Source organism: Palaemon carinicauda, chromosome 24 (assembly GCF_036898095.1).
Source record: "Palaemon carinicauda isolate YSFRI2023 chromosome 24, ASM3689809v2, whole genome shotgun sequence".
Taxonomy (NCBI): Eukaryota; Metazoa; Arthropoda; class Malacostraca; order Decapoda; family Palaemonidae; genus Palaemon; species Palaemon carinicauda.
The window spans coordinates 105,256,574-105,276,596 of NC_090748.1; the positions used below are offsets into that span (position 1 = coordinate 105,256,574).

A 20,023-nucleotide genomic window follows, 5' to 3' on the forward strand; every position below is an offset into this window, starting at 1 on the left:
CACACATGCATACAATGCAAATATCATGCATATATATATATATATATATATATATATATATATATATATATATATATATATATATATATATATGGGAGGTTGGGCTGTGGCACCCTAGCAGTACCAGCTGAACTCGGCTGAGTCCCTGGTTAGGCTGGAGGAACGTAGAGAGTAGAGGTCCCCTTTTTGTTTTGTTTCTTGTTGTTGTCGGCTACCCCCCAAAATTGGGGGAAGTGCCTTTGGTATAAGTATGTATGATGTATATACATATATATATATATATATATATATATATATATATATATATATATATATATATATATATATATATATATATATATATATATATAATCATCTCATCCTACAACTATTGACACAAAGGGCCTCGGTTAGATTTGGCCTGTCATCTCTATCTTGAGCTTTTAAATCAATACTTATCCATTCATCATCTCCTAATTCATGCTTCATAGTCCTCAGCCATGTAGGCCTGGGTCTTCCAACCCTTCTAGTGACTTATGGAGCCCAGTTATACAGTACTCTAGAAATTTTTATTCCAGCTGTGACCAAGTTGTGGAATGATCTTCCTAATCGGGTAGTTGATTCAGTAGAAATTCAAAAGTTCAATCTCAGTTCAAATGTTTTTTATGTTGAACAGGCTTATATAAGTCATTTCATAGTTTATATATAAAATATTTTTTTAATGTTGTACATGTCTTTAATATGTTTTATTTCAATTGTTCATTATTTCTTATATCATTTATTTATTTCCTTTCGTCACCAGGTTATTTTTCCCCGTTGGATCCTCTGGACTTATAGCATCTTGCTTTACCAACTAGGGTTGTAAATACTGTAAATATATATATATATATATATATATATATATATATATATATATATATATATATATATATATATATATATATATATATATATATATATATATATATATAGCAGAAGGATAATATCCAATAAGTTGGTAAAACGAGGGTTGAAAGAACGTATTTCTGGTGTAGAGATGCACTGACCCCTCACCCCTTTTCCCTGACGTTATTTATTTTTTTCTGTAAATAATGTAATATTACATAAAAATGTTCTCAACATTTTCCATACAGTCTAGGATTGGAAAAGTATTGAGTACTCTCTCTCTCTCTCTCTCTCTCTCTCTCTCTCTCTCTCTCTCTCTCTCTCAGCAAATAGAAAGACCACGCGAGAACCCTTACATCACTCGGAACTGTTGATTTAACTCTTTCTTTCCATCGAATTTCGATGGAAATTGACTCAATGTTTGGAAGCTCAGCAAATAAAAAAAAAAAAAAATGAAAAAAAAATGATGAGTAGTACGTTGTACAAAACCGACTAAAATGGTAGAAATTGTTGTACAGACAATAGAATCTTACTATCTTTTTTTTATTTTTTATTTTTTTGCCGCTCTCCAATATATTCAAATTCATTGAGGCAATACGAGATTGTATTACTTAAAATTGCATATCATCCATCAATTAAGCAAAATATGATATTATTAATTTACGTGACCCGTCAAAAATGACGGCTAAATATTTAGATAGATATGCACATACATGCACAAGCACCACCTTTCACCAGGGTATAAATACTCCCTCTCCCCCTTACCCACAATTGTTCTTTATCATTTTGTGAAGATATAGGTTTATAGATTAGGAAGGGAAATGTGTATTTAATTAGAATATACATTTCATACTTTATTGAACAATTACAGTTTTATTCATCATCACGAATTCTTATGATCATAAAGATTAATGATATTATCAGGAGGGGGTCTAAAAACGGACCCTGGATCCAAAAACAGGCCGTGGATCCAAAACGGACCGTGGATCCAAAAACAGAACCTGAATCCATAACAGACCCTGGCTCCAAAACGAACCCTGGATCCAAAACGGACCCTGGATCCAAAAACAGACCCTGAATCCAAAACAGAATATGGATCCAAAACAAACCCTGGATCCAAAACGGACCCTGGATCCAAAACAGAACCTGGATCCAAAACAAACCTTGGATCCAAAACAGACCCTGGATCCAAAACAGACTATGGATCCAAAACAAACCCTGGATTCAAAACGGACCCTGGATCCAAAAACAGACCCTGAATTCAAAACAGACTATGGATACAAAACAAACCCTGGATCCAAAACGGACCATGGATCCAAAAACAGACCCTGATCCAAAACAGACTATGGATCCAAAACAGACTATGGATCCAAAACAAACTCTGGATTCAAAACGGACCCTGGATCCAAAAACAGACCTTGAATTCAAAACGGACTATGGATACAAAACAAACCCTGGATCCAAAATGGACCATGGATCCAAAAACAGACCCTGAATCCAAAACAGACTATGGATCCAAAAAAACCCTGGATTCAAAACAGACCCTGGATCCAAAAACAGACCCTGAATCCAAAACAGACTATGGATCCAAAACATACCCTGAATCCAAAACGGACCCTGGATCCAAAACAGACCCTGGATCCAAAACAGAACCTGGATTCAAAACAAACCTTGGATCCAAAACAGACCCTGGATCCAAAACGTATCCTGGATCCAAAACGGACTTCGGATCCAAAACAGACCCTGAATCCAAAACAGACTTCGGATCCAAAACTGACCCTGGATCCAAAACGTTCCCGGGATCCAAAACGTTCCCTGGATCCAAAACAGACTTCGGATCCAAAACGGACCCGGATCCAAAACGGACCCTGGATCCACAACAGACTTCGGATCCAAAACGGACCCTGGATCCACAACAGACTTCGGATCCAAAACGGACCCTGGATCCAAAACAGAACCTGGATCCAAAACAAACCTTGGATCCAAAACAGACCCTGGATCCAAAACAGACTATGGATCCAAAACAAACCCTGGATTCAAAACGGACCCTGGATCCAAAAACAGACCCTGAATTCAAAACAGACTATGGATACAAAACAAACCCTGGATCCAAAACGGACCATGGATCCAAAAACAGACCCTGATCCAAAACAGACTATGGATCCAAAACAGACTATGGATCCAAAACAAACTCTGGATTCAAAACGGACCCTGGATCCAAAAACAGACCTTGAATTCAAAACGGACTATGGATACAAAACAAACCCTGGATCCAAAATGGACCATGGATCCAAAAACAGACCCTGAATCCAAAACAGACTATGGATCCAAAAAAACCCTGGATTCAAAACAGACCCTGGATCCAAAAACAGACCCTGAATCCAAAACAGACTATGGATCCAAAACATACCCTGAATCCAAAACGGACCCTGGATCCAAAACAGACCCTGGATCCAAAACAGAACCTGGATTCAAAACAAACCTTGGATCCAAAACAGACCCTGGATCCAAAACGTATCCTGGATCCAAAACGGACTTCGGATCCAAAACAGACCCTGAATCCAAAACAGACTTCGGATCCAAAACTGACCCTGGATCCAAAACGTTCCCGGGATCCAAAACGTTCCCTGGATCCAAAACAGACTTCGGATCCAAAACGGACCCTGGATCCACAACAGACTTCGGATCCAAAACGGACCCTGGATACACAACAGACTTCGGATCCAAAATGGACCCTGGATCCAAAACAGACTTCGGATCCAAAACAGACCCTGGATCCAAAACAGACTTCGGATCCAAAATGGACCTTGGATCCAAAACAGACCCTGGATCCAAAACGGACCTTGGATCCAAAACGGACCCTGGATCCAATACGTACTCTGGATCCAACACAGACTATGGATCCAAAACGGACCCTGGATCCAATACGGACCCTGGATCCAAAACAGACTTTGGATCCAAAATGGACCCTGGATCCAAAACAGACCTTGGATCCAAACCGGACCCTGGATCTAAAATGAATATATATATATATATATATATATATATATATATATATATATATATATATATATATATATATATATATATATATATATACACTTTTTTATTAGTTAACACGAAGTGGTTCATAAATGATCACTTACATAAACTGTACATTCATTAGTCACTCGGATAAAGTATTAACGAAACATAATAGATTCCAGAACTATCTTATAATAAAATAAATAAGCATTATTATATGTATATTTTGCTCAATATAGTAGAGGGTCAAGATCGCTATCTTCATGGCCTCAAGACATTACTTTTTTCCATAATTATTCTAATTTTATAACAATAATAGGCATTTATTCACAACCTCCCATCCATTCAAAATTAAAAATATATCCATATAATTTATATAAGAAATATTTGATTTAATGTAACTATTTTTGAAACATTTTATTTTGATTGTACATCATTTCTCAAATCGTTTATTTATTTCATTATTTCCTTTCCTCACTAGGCTATTTTTCCTTGTTGGAGCCCTGGAGCATATAGCATCTTGCGTTTACAATTAGGGTTGTAGCTTAATAAATAATAATAATAATAATAATAATAATAATAATAATAATAATAATCTGCATAACACAGCCATATCAGGAATAATAATTTGTGAATTATAATATATCTCATATACATTAGGTTATTCATTGATAGTTTAGTTTATTATGTTTCGCAAATATTTATTCACATTGTGGAAACCAGTATTAAAGTATAGATGTATGTATTATAAATATATATTTGTAAAAATGAACTTGTAAAAATTTGAATTTTATTAAAAAAAGTAAAAAAAATAAAAAAGCTCTTTATTGAAACTCCACGAAAAGGTGTACGGATTAAAAAATAAACCTTTCGTTTGATATCTTAATTTTGACTTTTGAACTATATACCCAAACAATGATTGGGATTAATGTGTTGATTTACATCGTATGATTAATATCATTATAAAACCTTGCTTATATGTTATATAAATATTTCATTTTACGAAATCGTTCACAGAAGAATCTTTCCAATAATTTTGTAACTGGTATTTCATGAACTAGCGTTTTGGCTCCTTTTGGATAATTGAAAGAGCAAAACACCCTTCTAGATAGTTTCCCAGTAGAACGTGTTCCTATTGGGTAAAGCGTTGACTAGTCCAAAAGGGCGTCTTTCTATTGGCTAAAGCGTTGACAACTCGGAAAGGGCGTGCTCCCATTGGCTGAAATAATCACACGATATTTACGTCATTATTCTTGGAAAGTGGAATTTTCCATTACTTTATTCCCCAAAAAGGCCTCCCTGATGCCATCTATTGGTACATTTAGAAACTACTGAAATGAAAATTAATCCATGTAAAAAAAAACTTGTAATAGAAAAAAGAACGTAATGATAATAACAATGATAACGTTAATGATAGTATTTTATTACTACATTTGAATATGCTGAAATTGAAAGCGATAAGATGAAACAGCAAATGAGGATAATTAATAAAAAAAAATCTTTATGTGCAATCAACTATGGATTTTAGGGAAATTTCATTTATGTTTATAAATAACCAAACGCTAATTTCTTCAAATCTGATGCTAAGTAACACTTTGTGGATATACCAATTCACTGTTCAAGACAATTTATTAATTTATAGTAATATGAATTATATATTTCTTGATGATCATTGAAGTTTAAAATGTATATATTGTGGTAATATTTATTTATCTATTTATCGCTAATTTTGTTTATTATGTTTTGTAAATATCTATCTGAGTGACAAATGATAAAATATGAAAATGCTGAATTATAAACCATATCGTCAAAACAAATATTAAAGTATAAATGTATGTATTATAAATATATGTTTGTAAAAATTAACGTGTAAAACCGTATATTTTCTTGATAAAAGTAATATATATATATATATATATATATATATATATATATATATATATATATATATATATATATATATATATACACACACACACATATATATATATATATATATATACATATATATGTATGTATATATATATATATATATATATATATATATATATATATATATATATATATATATATATATATATATATTCGTTGTGTTATGAAAAATACTTCCAATTTGTTGGCAAGTCTAAAACGAATTCTCCTTATTACTAATGCCATATTTGACGTGGGTTTACCGTATAAAATTTATTTATTAATGGGAATAATTTCAAAAACTGAACCAGTTTCACTAAAATTTGGTTTTTATTTTTAGGAAATATTCACTATCAATGCTAATAAAACTATTGGAATATCCACGGGAATCCAAAGGTGATCCGCTGTTTTAATTCCTCTATGTGAACCGCTGAAATATTTCATGACCTCCAATTGGGATTTGCAGCTTTTCAGAATTTAACTAAAATGTACCCACAATCATAGATTATGATTCCGATATTTCATCGTAAAATTGATGGATAATCTAGTGTAGAAAGATATGATTATAGGGCGAAACTAGAGGGGAACTCAGTAGAGCGCATACCCCTGCCGCGGCAGCTTATTTAGCGACCTTTGCTCGACTTTCACCTTGACCTTTGACATTAACATGTATTAATTAACATGGATTTTCATGCACTAGAAAATTAACCAAGTTTGAAGTCTCTGGGACAACGATGTCCAAACTTATTGCTGATTACGTGAACTGAACCTTTTTCTTGACCATGACCTTGACCTTTGACTTTGACCTTCCGAAATTTAACCATTTCCAGATTTTCACATAATAGTTAATCCCTTCAAGATTCATTACTCTGCGGTTAGAATTGTAGTCAGGAAGCTGTTCACAAACACTCATACCAAGAAACACACAAACAGGGGGTAAAACATAACCTCCTTCCAACTTCGTTTACAGAGGTAAATATGACACCAGTGGTTTGCAAAAGTTACAGAAGTACTTTATAGAAAATATTTTTTTTATATTTATAGTAATCTTAATCATAAAAAAACCTGACGAAGAAACTCATCATTATTATTCAACAAATCATAATCCCATTGTTTTTTTTATATACATTAAAATATGGCATCAATGAAATCCACAAATTTGCAATAGTACTCTAAAAAGCCATTTGGAATCGTTCCTGTTATTCTCAGTAATCATTATTGTCAAGAAAACCTAAGGAGAAATATTGTCATTGTAGAACATAGTAAAAAATTCATTATCCCATTCCATATCCTATTCCCTTTTCCATTATCGTATTCCCCTTTGAACAGATAGATCAAACGCTATACTATGAAAATATGATTGGATAGGTACTTTAGTATTAAGATTATATTCGAGAACTATCTAGCTACGGTTTATTATTATTATTTATTATTATTATTATTATTATTATCCATGCAAGTACGGGGTCTATTTTTTTTATTCTCGAAAAAAAAATCTGCTAATTTTACTATAAACAAGCTCCCAACGCCATCTGTAGGAAACTATGAGAAAGAGGCTTTACACTTTTATCTTTGGGGGTGGAAGGGTGTTTGACGATTGTGATATATGTCTTTTTCACGTGAGTTATGGTTTGACAAAGATTTCAGTACTTACACTTATGGTTTAGTTGATATAATATTTTTCCATATAAACATATTAGATGTGAAATAATAAAAATAACGACTTCTTAAGTCATAGGGACTTTATTTTTCCCCTAATCCAATAATGGACTCGCCCATCATAGCTACCAACAAAATACGATTTAATCTACTAAAAATAAATAGATAAACGGTCTTTATGATGCTGTATTATAAGAGAAAACTTAATATTCTTAGGAAGTAATAATGCTAGGGGCACTAATAAGACTTGGTATATCATATTTATTGCGAATAAGCGTCTTTTTAGGTTAAATGGGTTGGTAGTCCTGACTGGTATATCGCCACCGAACTCAGGTGGTCGATGACGTCACAAAAGAGTAAACAAGATAGAATAAACCAAGCTTAATCTATAGACCTTGGAATAAACAATAACCAGTGATTGAAGGATTATATGTTTTTTTAAGTTATATATTCTTCCATGTATTTATAGTTATAAAGTTTTATATTTGACGGGATTCCGTCTGTTCAATTTCGAAATGAATAAATCATATTGAATTTCTTGGACATATGGTACAGTCAGATAGTATTCTGTGACAGACAATTTATACCAATCCGTACAATAATAATAATAATAATAATAATAATAATAATAATAATAATAATTCTATCTTAACAGGGTACACACAGACTCTTCTTCACTAATAAAAAAAAACATTTTACTATCAAACAGCTGTGCTTTTGATAAGACGACGCATAGTAGTAATAATAGTAATGGCAATAATCTATTATTATTATTATTATTATTATTATTATTTGCTAAGCTACAAGCCTAGTTGGAAAAGCAGGATGTTATAAGTTTAATCTTGTTTGTAGAGTTAAATTCAATGAAAACATCAACATGTTCCGATGTTATGAATGTAAATGATGTCATTGACTCTGTCCTATCAGTCCGGGATAGTATGTCATTTATAAATATAATTTGATTTATTTTGCATATTTTCAATAAAAAAGCATAGCTCTCTATTAAGCTGGTTATACCGCTCCATATGAAAATAATGCAAATTAATGGTGAAGGCTATAAACTCTCTCTCTCTCTCTCTCTCTCTCTCTCTCTCTCTCTCTCTCTCCTGGATTGACGAGCAGGATGCTCTCGGATGATGGTGGATGCTATAGGATGAGAGTACAGACGCCAGGGATAGAATACGGATGGCATTATTATTATTATTATTATTATTATTATTATTATTATAATTATTATTTGCTAAGCTAAAACCCCAGTTGGAAAAGCAGGCTGCTATAAGCCTAGGGTCTCCAACAGGGAAAATAGCTCAGTGAGGAATGGAAACAAAGGAAAGTATAATATTTTAAGAACAGTAATATTAAAATGAATAAGAGAAGGTTCCAATTTAGTACTGTCTGGCCAGTCAATGGAGACACCATAACTCTATAGCGGTAGTATCTCAACGGGTGGCTGGACTTTCAAGCGGGGAAGCTACACGGACTCTGCTTAGGGAGTACGTAGAGAGTACAGAGAGAATATGCAGACAGTACGGAAACCTGTGAATACGGTACGGATTATTACATTACGGGCGACCTCTATTCCTTATATGCTGCCACATTATTTGGGTCTCCTCATTCATATGGTCTACATTTTCAGCACCTCTAAATTTTCAAGCTTAATGGGTTCCTAACCCGGTGAATGTTTTCTATTGAAGATGTAAAACCTCCTCCCATAGTCTTCATCTTCAGCACCCTTGGATTTTCAAGCTTAATGGGTTCCTAACCTGGTGAATGTTTTCTATTGAAGATGTAAAACCTCCCATAGTCTTCATCTTCAGCACCTTTGAATTTTCAAGCTTAATGGGTCCCTAACCCGGTGAATGTTTTCTATTGAAGATGTAAAACCTCCTCCCATAGTCTTCATCTTCAGCACCTTTGGATTTTCAAGCTTAATGGGTTCCTAACCCGGTGAATGTTTTCTATTGAAGATGTAAAACCTCCTCCCATAGTCTTCATCTTCAGCACTTTTGAATTTTCAAGCTTAATGGGTTCCTAACCCGGTGAATGTTTTCTATTGAAGATGTAAAACCTCCTCCCATAGTCATCATCTTCAGCACTTTTGAATTTTCAAGCTTAATGGGTCCCTAACCCGGTGAATGTTTTCTATTGAAGATGTAAAACCTCCTCCCATAGTCTTCATCTTCAGCACCTTTGGATTTTCAAGCTTAATGGGTTCCTAACCCGGTGAATGTTTTCTATTGAAGATGTAAAACCTCCTCCCATAGTCTTCATCTTCAGCACTTTTGGATTTTCAAGCTTAATGGGTTCCTAACCCGGTGAATGTTTTCTATTGAAGATGTAAAACCTCCTCCCATAGTCTTCATCTTCAGCACCTTTGGATTTTCAAGCTTAATGGGTTCCTAACCCGGTGAATGTTTTCTATTGAAGATGTAAAACCTCCTCCCATAGTCTTCATCTTCAGCACCTTTGAATTTTCAAGCTTAATGGGTTCCTAACCCGGTGAATGTTTTCTATTGAAGATGTAAAACCTCCTCCCATAGTCTTCATCTTCAGCACCTTTGAATTTTCAAGCTTAATGGGTTCCTAACCCGGTGAATGTTTTTTATTGAAGATGTAAAACCTCCTCCCATAGTCTTCATCTTCAGCACTTTTGAATTTTCAAGCTTAATGGGTTCCTAACCCGGTGAATGTTTTCTATTGAAGATGTAAAACCTCCTCCCATAGTCATCATCTTCAGCACCTTTGGATTTTCAAGTTTAATGGGTTTTCATCTTCAGCACCTTTGGATTTTCAAGTTTAATGGGTTCCTAACCCGGTGAATGTTTTCTATTGAAGATGTAAAACCTCCTACCATAGTCTATATCATCAGCACCTTTAGATTTTCTAGCTTAATGGGTTCTTAACCTGGTGAATGTTTTCTATTGAAGATGTAAAACCTCCTCCCATAGTCTTCATCTTCAGCACCTTTGGATTTTTAAGCTTAATGGGTCCCTAACCCAGTGAAGGTTTCCTAGTGAAGATGTGCAACCTCCTTCCATGCTCTACATCCTCAGCAACTTTGGATTTTCAAGGTAAATGGGTCCCTAACCCAGTGAAGGTTTCCTAGTGAAGATGTGCAACCTCCTTCCATGCTCTACATCCTCAGCAACTTTGGATTTTCAAGCTTAATGGGTCCCTAACCCAGTGAATGTTTCCCCATGTACATCGTATGGAAGGAGATTATGTTTTACCCCCTGTTTGTGTTTGTCTGTGTGTTTTTGTTTGTGAACAGCTTCCTGACTACAATTCTAATCGCAGAGTAATGAACATGGTAGGGATTAACTATTATGTAAAAATCTGGATATGATTAAATTTTGGAATGTCAAAGTCAAAGGTCAAGGTCACTGTCAAGCAAAATGTCAAATTTACGTAATCCGCCATAAGTTTGGATATCGTTGTCCCAGAGACTTCAAACTTGGTTGATTTTTTAGTGCATGAAAATCCATGTCAATTAATATATGTTAATGTCAAAGGTCAAGGTGAAAGTCGAGCAAAGGTCGTTAAATAAGCTGCCGCGGCAGGGGTCTGCGCTCTACTGAGTTCCCCTCTAGTTTCGCCCTATAATCATAGCTTTCTACACTAGATTATTCATCAATTTTACGATGAAATATCAGAATCATAATCGATGATTGTGGATACATTTTAGTTAAACTCTGAAAAGCTGCAAATCCCAATTGGAGGTCATGAAATATTTTAGCGGTTCACATAGAGGAATTAAAACAGCGGATCAGCTTTGGATTCCCGTGGATTTTCCAATAGTTTCATTAGCATTGATAATGAATATTTCCTAAAAATGAAAACCAAATTTTAGTGAAACTGGTTTAGTTTTTGACGTTATTTCCATTAATAACTAAATTTTATACGGTAAACTCATATCAAATCTGGCATTAGTGATATGGAGAAGTATTTTTCATAACACAACGATATATATATATATATATATATATATATATATATATATATATATATATATATATATATATATATATATATATATATACTGTATGTATAAATACATATGTATATATATATATATATATATATATATATATATATATATATATATATACATACATATATATATATATATATATATATATATGTATATATATATATATATATATATATATATATATATATATATATATATATATTTATATATATACATATATATATATATATATATATATATATATATATATATATATATATATATATATATGTATATTACTTTTATCAAGAAAATATACGGTTTTACACGTTCATTTTTACAAACATATATTTACAATACATACGTTTATACTTCAATATTTGTTTTTTACGATATGGTTTATAATTCAACATTTTCATATTTTATCATTTGTCACTCAGATAAATATTTACAAAACATAATAAACAAAATTAACGATAAATAGATAAATAAATATTACCACAATGTATATATTTTAAACTTTAATGATCATCAAGGAATATATAATTTACATCACCATAAATTAATAAATTGTCTTGAACAGTGAATTACTATATCCACTAAGTAATTACTTAGCATCAGATTTGAAGAAATTAGCGTTTGGTTATTTATAAACATAAATGAAATTTTCCTAAAATCCATAGTTGATTGCACATAAAGGTTTTTTTTAATTAATTATCCTCATTTGCTGTTTCTTCTTATCGCTTACAATTTCAGCATATTCAAATGTAGTAATAAAATACTATCATTACCGTTATCATTGTTATTATCATTACGTTCTTTTTTCTATTACAATGCCAAAAAAACTAAGTTTTTTTACATGGATAAATTTTCATTTCAGTAGTTTCTAAATGTACCAATAGATGGCATCAGAGAGGCCTTTAGGGGGAATAAAGTAATGGAAAATTCCACTTTCCAAGGATAATGACGTAAGAAACATGTGATTATTTCAACCAATAGGAGCACGTCCTTTGGGAGTTGTCAACGTTTCAGCCAATAGAAAGACGCCCTTTTGGACTAGTCAACGCTTTAGCCAATAGGAACACGTTCTTCTGGAAAACTATCACGAAGGATGTTTCGCTCTTTCAATTACCCAAACGAGCCAAAACGCTAGTTCATGAAATGCCAGTTACAAATTCATTGGAATAACTCTTTCGCAAATGTTTTCGTAAAATGAAATATTTCTAAAACATATAAGCAAGGTTTTATAATGATATTAATCATACGATGTAAATTAACACATCAATCCCAATCATTGTTTGGGTAGCTCAAAAGTCAAAATTGAGATATCAAACGAAAGGTTTATTTTTTAATCCGTACACCTTTTCGTGGAGTTTCAATAAATAGCCGTTTTTTTTTTTACTTCTATTAAGAAAATATAAATTTTTACACGTTCACTTTTACAAATATGTATTTATAGTACATACATTTATACTTTAATACTGGTTTCCACAATGTGAATAAATATTTGCAAAACATAATAAACAAAACTATCAATGAATAACCTAATGCATATGAAATATACTTTAATTCACAAATTATTATCTATTATCCCTGATATGGCTATGCCATGCAGATGATGATGATGATGATTATTATTATTATTATTATTATTATTATTATTAACTAAGCTACAATCCTAATTGTAAACGCAAGATGCTATATGCTCCAGGGCTCCAACAAGGAAAAATAGCCTAGTGAGGAAAGGAAATAATGAAATAAATTAACGACTTGAGAAATAATGTACAATAAAAATTAAATGTTTCAAAAATAGTTACATCAAAACAGATATTTCATATATAAATTATATGGATATATTTTTAATTTTGAATGGATGGGAGTTTGTGAATAAATGCCTATTATTGTTATAAAATTAAAATAATTATGGAAAAAAGTAATGTCTTGAGGCCATGAAGATAGTGATCTTGACCCACTACTATCGTGTGCAAAATATATATATAATAATTCTTATTTATTGGATTATAAGATAGTTTTGGAGACTATTAGGTTTTGTTAATACTTTATCCAAGTGACTAATGTATGTACAGTTTATGTAAATGATGATGTATAAACCACATCGTGACAAGTAACACAAAAATATAAATGTATATATATATATATATATATATATATATATATATATATATATATATATATATATATATACATATATATATACTTATATATATATATATATATATATATATATATATATATATATATATATATATATATATATATATATATATACTTATATATATATATATATATATATATATATATATATATATATGTGTGTGTGTGTGTGTGTTTGTGTGTGTGTGTGTGTGTGTGTGTGTTTGTGTGTGTGTGTGTAAAAATAAACTGAGTAAAACTGTAAATTTTCATAACAAAAGTAAAAAAAAGTAATAACTCTTGTGTTACTTGTGCACATATGTGTATAGGACCTGGAAACCAATCCCCTGCTTTATACAAATCTAACTAAATTCTCTACATCAATTTCATATCATAAGATGGCCTAAGATTCCCGAAAGACTTGAGATTCCCGAAGACCTAACGCTCACTAAATAAAGTGCAGTTGTAAATGTATATTTCTTAATAAACTAAATGAAATTCGATCTAAAACTTCAGTTCAAAAGTCATTCACGACTGGGACTTGCAGTTTTCTAGAGTTGAACTAGAATAAAAATATTTCCAGTAAGGGAATCGTTATTTACTTTGCATTAATACTAAAACAACATTATATCCTTCTTTTCTAAAACGTTTCTTTAGAAAATTTTGCAGTAATACTTTTAAAAAGTCATGTACAAGCAATCCAGGAATAATTGTTAATCAGTATGTAAATAGTTATTAAAAACTCTCTTAGATTCCATAGTCTATATGCTAATATTCCAGTTTCTCTACCTAGACCCTTAAAAAATGGCACGACTCCTAGATGGGCATTTCAGTTTTCCATTATTAAAAAAAGCAACCGCTATCTTATATTATAATTCTGATATTTCATCTTCAAATGATATAACGATCCAATTTGGAAAACTATAAATAAATTTGGAAACTATAAACCCTCGAGTATGGCATTACTGATTAACAAAATCTTTAACTATTACTTTGAAGACTTCTTTTGGATAGACTCGGGTCCTTTTTATATCCAGGGTCCGTTTTGGATCCTGGGTCCGTTTTGGATCCAGGGTTCATTTCGGAGCCAGGGTCCGTTTTGTATCCTGGGTCGATTTTGGATCCAGGGTCCGTTTTGGAGCCAGGGTCTGTTTTGGTTCCGGGGTCCATTTTAGATCTGGGGTCTGTTTTGGATCCAGGGTTCGTTTCAGAGCAAGGGTCCATTTAGGATCCAGGGTCTGTTTTGATCCGGGGTCCGTTTTGGATCTGAGGTTCGTTTCGGAGTCGGGGTCCATTTTAGATCCATGGTCTTTTTTGGATTCGGGATTCGTTTTGGATCCAAGGTCCGTTTTGAGAATGAAGTCCATTTTGGATACGAGGTTCATTTCGGAGCCAGGGTCCATTTTGGATCCTGGGTCTGTTTTGGATCCGGAGTTCATTTTGGAGTTGGGGTTAGTTTCAGAGCCGGGATTCGTTTCGGAGCCGGGGTTCGTTTCGGAGCTGGGATCCATTTTGGATCCGGGTACGTTTCAGAGCAGGGGTTCGTTTAAGGTCCAGGGTCCGTTTTGGATCCAGGGTCCTTTTTGGATCCGGGGTTCATTTCGGAGATGGGGTCTGTTTTGGATACAGGATCCGTTTTGGATCCACGGTTCCTTTCGGAGCCAGGGCCTGCTTTGGATCCATGGTCTGCTTTGGATCCAGGGTTGATTTTTTATCCAGAGCCCGTTTTTTTTAGCTGTTCCTGGTATTATCATTAATCATTATCATCGTAAGAATATGTGATAATGAATAAAATTTTTATTCTTCAATAGAATGTAAAATGTATATTTCATTATATTTACACATTCCCCTTTGCAATCTATAAACCTATATCTTCACAATATAATAAAGAACAATTGTGGGTAAGGGGGAGAGGGAGTATTTATACCCTGGTGAGAGGGGGTGCTTGTGTGTGTATGTATATATCTACGTTGCCGGGTCACGTACATTAATAATATATTTTGCTTAATTGATGGATGAAATGCCATTTTAAGTAATACAATCTCGTATTGCCTCAATGAATTTGAATATATTGGAGAGCGGCAAAAAAAAAAAAATAGCAAAATTCTATTTTCTATACAACAATTTCTACCATTTTAGTCGGTTTTGTACAACGTACTACTCATCATTTTATCTTTTTTTTTTTTTTTTGCTGAGCTTCCAAACTCTAAGTCAATTTCCATCGAAATTCGATGGAAAGAAAGAGTTAAATCAACAGTTCCGAGTGATGTAAGGGTTCTCGCGTGGCCTTTATATTTGCTGAGAGAGAGAGAGAGAGAGAGAGAGAGAGAGAGAGAGAGAGAGAGAGAGAGAGAGAGGATTCAATACTTTTCCAATCCAGACCGTATGGAAAATGATGAGAACGTTTGGATGCAACATTACATCATTTACAGAAAAGGGTAAATAACATGAGGAAAAAGGGGAGGTCAGTGCACCTCTACACCATAAATACGTTCTTTCAACCCTCAGATTCACCCACTTATTTGGTATTATCCTTCTGATATATATATATATATATATATATATATATATATATATATATATATATATATATATATATATATATATATATATGCGTAAAAATCACAGGAAAACGTGATGCTCAGATGCAGAAGAACCACAGGGAAAATGAAAATACAGAATATACACTTGAGTCCTGACTAGTTTCGTGATACTTCCTCAGAGGAAGTATCACGAAACTAGTCAGGACTCAAGTGTATATTCTGTATTTTCATTTTCCCTGTGGTTCTTCTGCATATATATATATATATATATATATATATATATATATATATATATATTTACAGTATATACAACCCTGGCTGGTAAAGCAAGATGCTATAAGCCCAAGGGATCCAACAGGGAAAAATAGCCTGGTGAGGAAAGGAAATAAATATACGATATAAGAAATAATGAACAATTGAAATGAAATATTTTAAGGACATTTACAACATTAAAACAAATATTTGATATATAAACTATGAAATAACTTATGTAAGCCTGTTCAACATAAAAACATTTGGAACGACTTTGAACTTTTAAATTTCTACTGAATCAACTACCCGATTAGGAAGATCATTCCACAACTTGGTCACAGCTGGAATAAAAATTTCTAGAGTACTGTATAACTGGGCTCCATAAGGCACTAGAAGAGTTGGAAGACCCAGGCCTACATGGCTGAGGACTATGAAGCATGAATTAGGAGATGATGAATGGATAAGTATTGATTTAAAAGCTCAAGATAGAGATGATAGGCCAAATCTAACCGAGGCCCTTTGTGTCAAGAGTTGTAGGATGTGATGATTATATATATATATATATATATATATATATATATATATATATATATATATATATGTATGTATATATACACACACGCATATATATATATATATATATATATATATATATATATATATATATATGTGCATGATATTTGCATTGTATGCATGTGTGTGTATGTATGTATAATACTCATCTGACTTACAATACTTTATTGTCTTGAACAATTATGAATTTCGTCATAATTAAGTACTGTAATGATTCAAATGATAAAAATGACACCAGGGGTGTTCTAGTATGACTAATTAATAAATTGAGTACAAATGTTTGTTATCCAGTAGGCTACTAATGCCATATTCGAATATTTATATTTTCCAACTGGAAATATATTTTTATTTTTACACATAAACACAAAGATTCTCTTGCTTGAGGGTACACTAAAATACTCCATTTATTAGCTGTTTAGTGAAATTATTATATGATATTCTAGAAAAATACTTTATTTTATTTGATGTATGATGGAAATTACCGTTGACATCCTTATTATACAAAGACATTTATCAATACAATTCATTTGCAATTTTGGTCCCCCCCGAGGTCAGTACAATTTCCCTCCAAGATTTCTAATTCTATCTAAAATAACTCTTACGAAAACTGAATCTTTTAGATATTCCATTCATTTTAATGCTGTCGCCTCTCATTTATGTAAAAAAGAATCCTTTTATTACAATACCAAAGAAACAAACTAAGTTTTTTTTACATGATTAATTTAACATTTCAGTCGTTTCTAAATGTACCAATAGATGGCATCAGGGAGGCCTTTTTGTGAGAATAAAATAATGGAAAATTTCACTTCCCTAGAGTAATGACGTAAGAATCGCGTGATTATTTCAGCCAATAGGAGCACACCCTTTGGGAGCTGTCAACGCTTCAGCCAATAGAAAGACGCCCTTTTGGACTAGTCAAAGATTTAGCCAATAGGAACACGTTCTACTCTGAAACTATTGAGAATGGTGGTTTACTCTTTCAATTACCCAAAAGAGTCAAAACGATAGTTCATGAAATACCAGTTACAAATTCATTAGAATAATTATTTTTCGAATGATTTCGTATAATAAAAGATATATATAAAATAAAAGGAAGGTTTTATTATAATAATAATCATACGTAATTCAACATATTAATCCCATTCATTGTTTCAGTAGTTCAAAAGTCAAAATTAGAATATAAAAATAAAGGTTTATTTTTCAATCCTTACATCTTTTGGTCGAGTTTCAATAAACCTCTTCAATGTATATCAAATATACTTTAATTCCCAAATTATTATCCCTGACATGTCTATATCACCCCGATGAGTAATAAGGAATATCATTGAATATTATATTCAAGATTCGTTTTGAAATTAGTTATATGGCTCCCCTGAAATAATTGTAATATTCAGATCAAATTTTATCTGAAAAAACCCAAGTTTATTATTATATCCATGGATATGATTTAAATTTGGAACGGCTGGGAGTTTGTTAATAATTTCCTAATATTATTATGAAATTATCAACGAATTTATGGAAACAAGTAACGTCTTGTGGCCATGAATATAGTGTTTGACCCTTTACTATATTGTGCAAAATATACATATAATAAATCTTATCTATTGCATTATCAGCTAGTTCTGGAGGCTATTATGATTTGTTAATACTTTACACGAATGATTAATGTATTTACGTATAATTTATGTATAATTTATAATTATGTTTAATGTATAATTTATGTCAATGATAATTTCTGAACCACATCGTGGTAACTAGCATAAAACTATAGATGCAGGCTACATACTATCAATATATATTTGTGAAAATAAACTGTGTAAAACTGTATATTTGCAAAAAAAAAAAAAAAAAAAAAAAAAAAAAAAAAAAAAAAAAAAAAAACTATCTTGTGTTAGTTGTGCATATACAGTATGTATATAGGACCTGAAATCAACCGTCTCCTTTATACATATGCAACTAAATTCTTTACATAAATTATAAGTGGTTTTTACATAGTATGGTTAAAGTATAAAACAACATTATATCCTTCTTTTCCAAAACCTTCGCTAAGAGAATTTTGCAGCAGGACTTTCAAATGGTAAAGAACCGAGGAAAAGTATTTGGTTTCCTCTCAATACCTCCACCAACGAAGTTGGAAGGAGGTTATGTTTTACTCCCTGCTTGGGATTTTGTGTTTATTTGTAAACAGCTTCCTGGCCACAATTATAAACGTAGAGTAATGAAACTTGCAAGGATTAACTGTTATGTAAATAGCTAGAAATTAATGGAATTTGGAAAGTCAAGGTCAAAGGTCAAGGTCACCGTAAAGCAAAATGTCCAATTCACGCCACGTTATCAGTCATAAGTTTGGACATCGTTGTCACAGAAACTTCACACGCGGTTCATATTTAGGTGTATGAAAATCCACGCCAATTAATACATGTTAAGGTCAAAGGTCGAGATCAAGATCGAGCAAAGGTCGAAAAATAAACTTCCACGGTGGAGGTTTGCTCTCTACAAAGTGCCCTTCTAGTTATCGATGATTTTCCATTCTTTAAAGGTTCATTGTATCGTGTTCTTCAATGCTTATTCACATTTCATTATTTTCTACTATTTTCTGCTTTCTTTAATCTAGGTTTAGGATTTTTTTCATTTACCTCAAATAGAGAAAGTAAAAATATTTAGACTGATAATAGGAGGCGTAAGTAAGCTCGACATAATTGATAACATGAAGGAAAATTGCACAATATTGATTTTCCTTGAGTGATCAGACAAAAGTCTCCCACCATCACGAATCCTCGCTGTCCTGCGTGGTGATGAACTAAGGACATGTCTAAGGCCTTTAACCTGCAGTGGATTAGAAATGGCTATACTTGATATATATATATATATATATATATATATATATATATATATATATATATATATATATATATATATATATATATATATATATATATATATATATAAAAATATATATATTCTAGTGACAACTGGTAGTGAATAATGTTTTTTTAGGTCTTGACAGTAGAGAAGCAGTTATAAAACAGATAGAACAATTTCGATACTTGGGATCTACTATAAATCAGGAAGG

At 32.2% G+C, this 20,023-nt stretch overlaps 2 protein-coding genes across 2 annotated transcripts; both read left to right on the forward strand.

Moving 5' to 3' along the window:
* Positions 1-2,300: 2,300 nt before the first annotated feature.
* Positions 2,301-3,008, forward strand: LOC137618531 (110 kDa antigen-like). The gene has a single exon (XM_068348689.1). The coding sequence runs from the start codon at positions 2,301-2,303 to the stop codon at positions 3,006-3,008; it is 708 nt and encodes a 235-aa protein (XP_068204790.1).
* Positions 3,009-3,112: 104 nt separating this feature from the next.
* Positions 3,113-14,038, forward strand: LOC137618532 (collagen alpha-2(VI) chain-like). The gene is made up of 2 exons (XM_068348690.1): positions 3,113-3,738; positions 13,981-14,038. Exons 1-2 carry the CDS (start codon positions 3,113-3,115, stop codon positions 14,036-14,038), a joined length of 684 nt encoding a protein of 227 aa, XP_068204791.1.
* Positions 14,039-20,023: the final 5,985 nt, after the last annotated feature.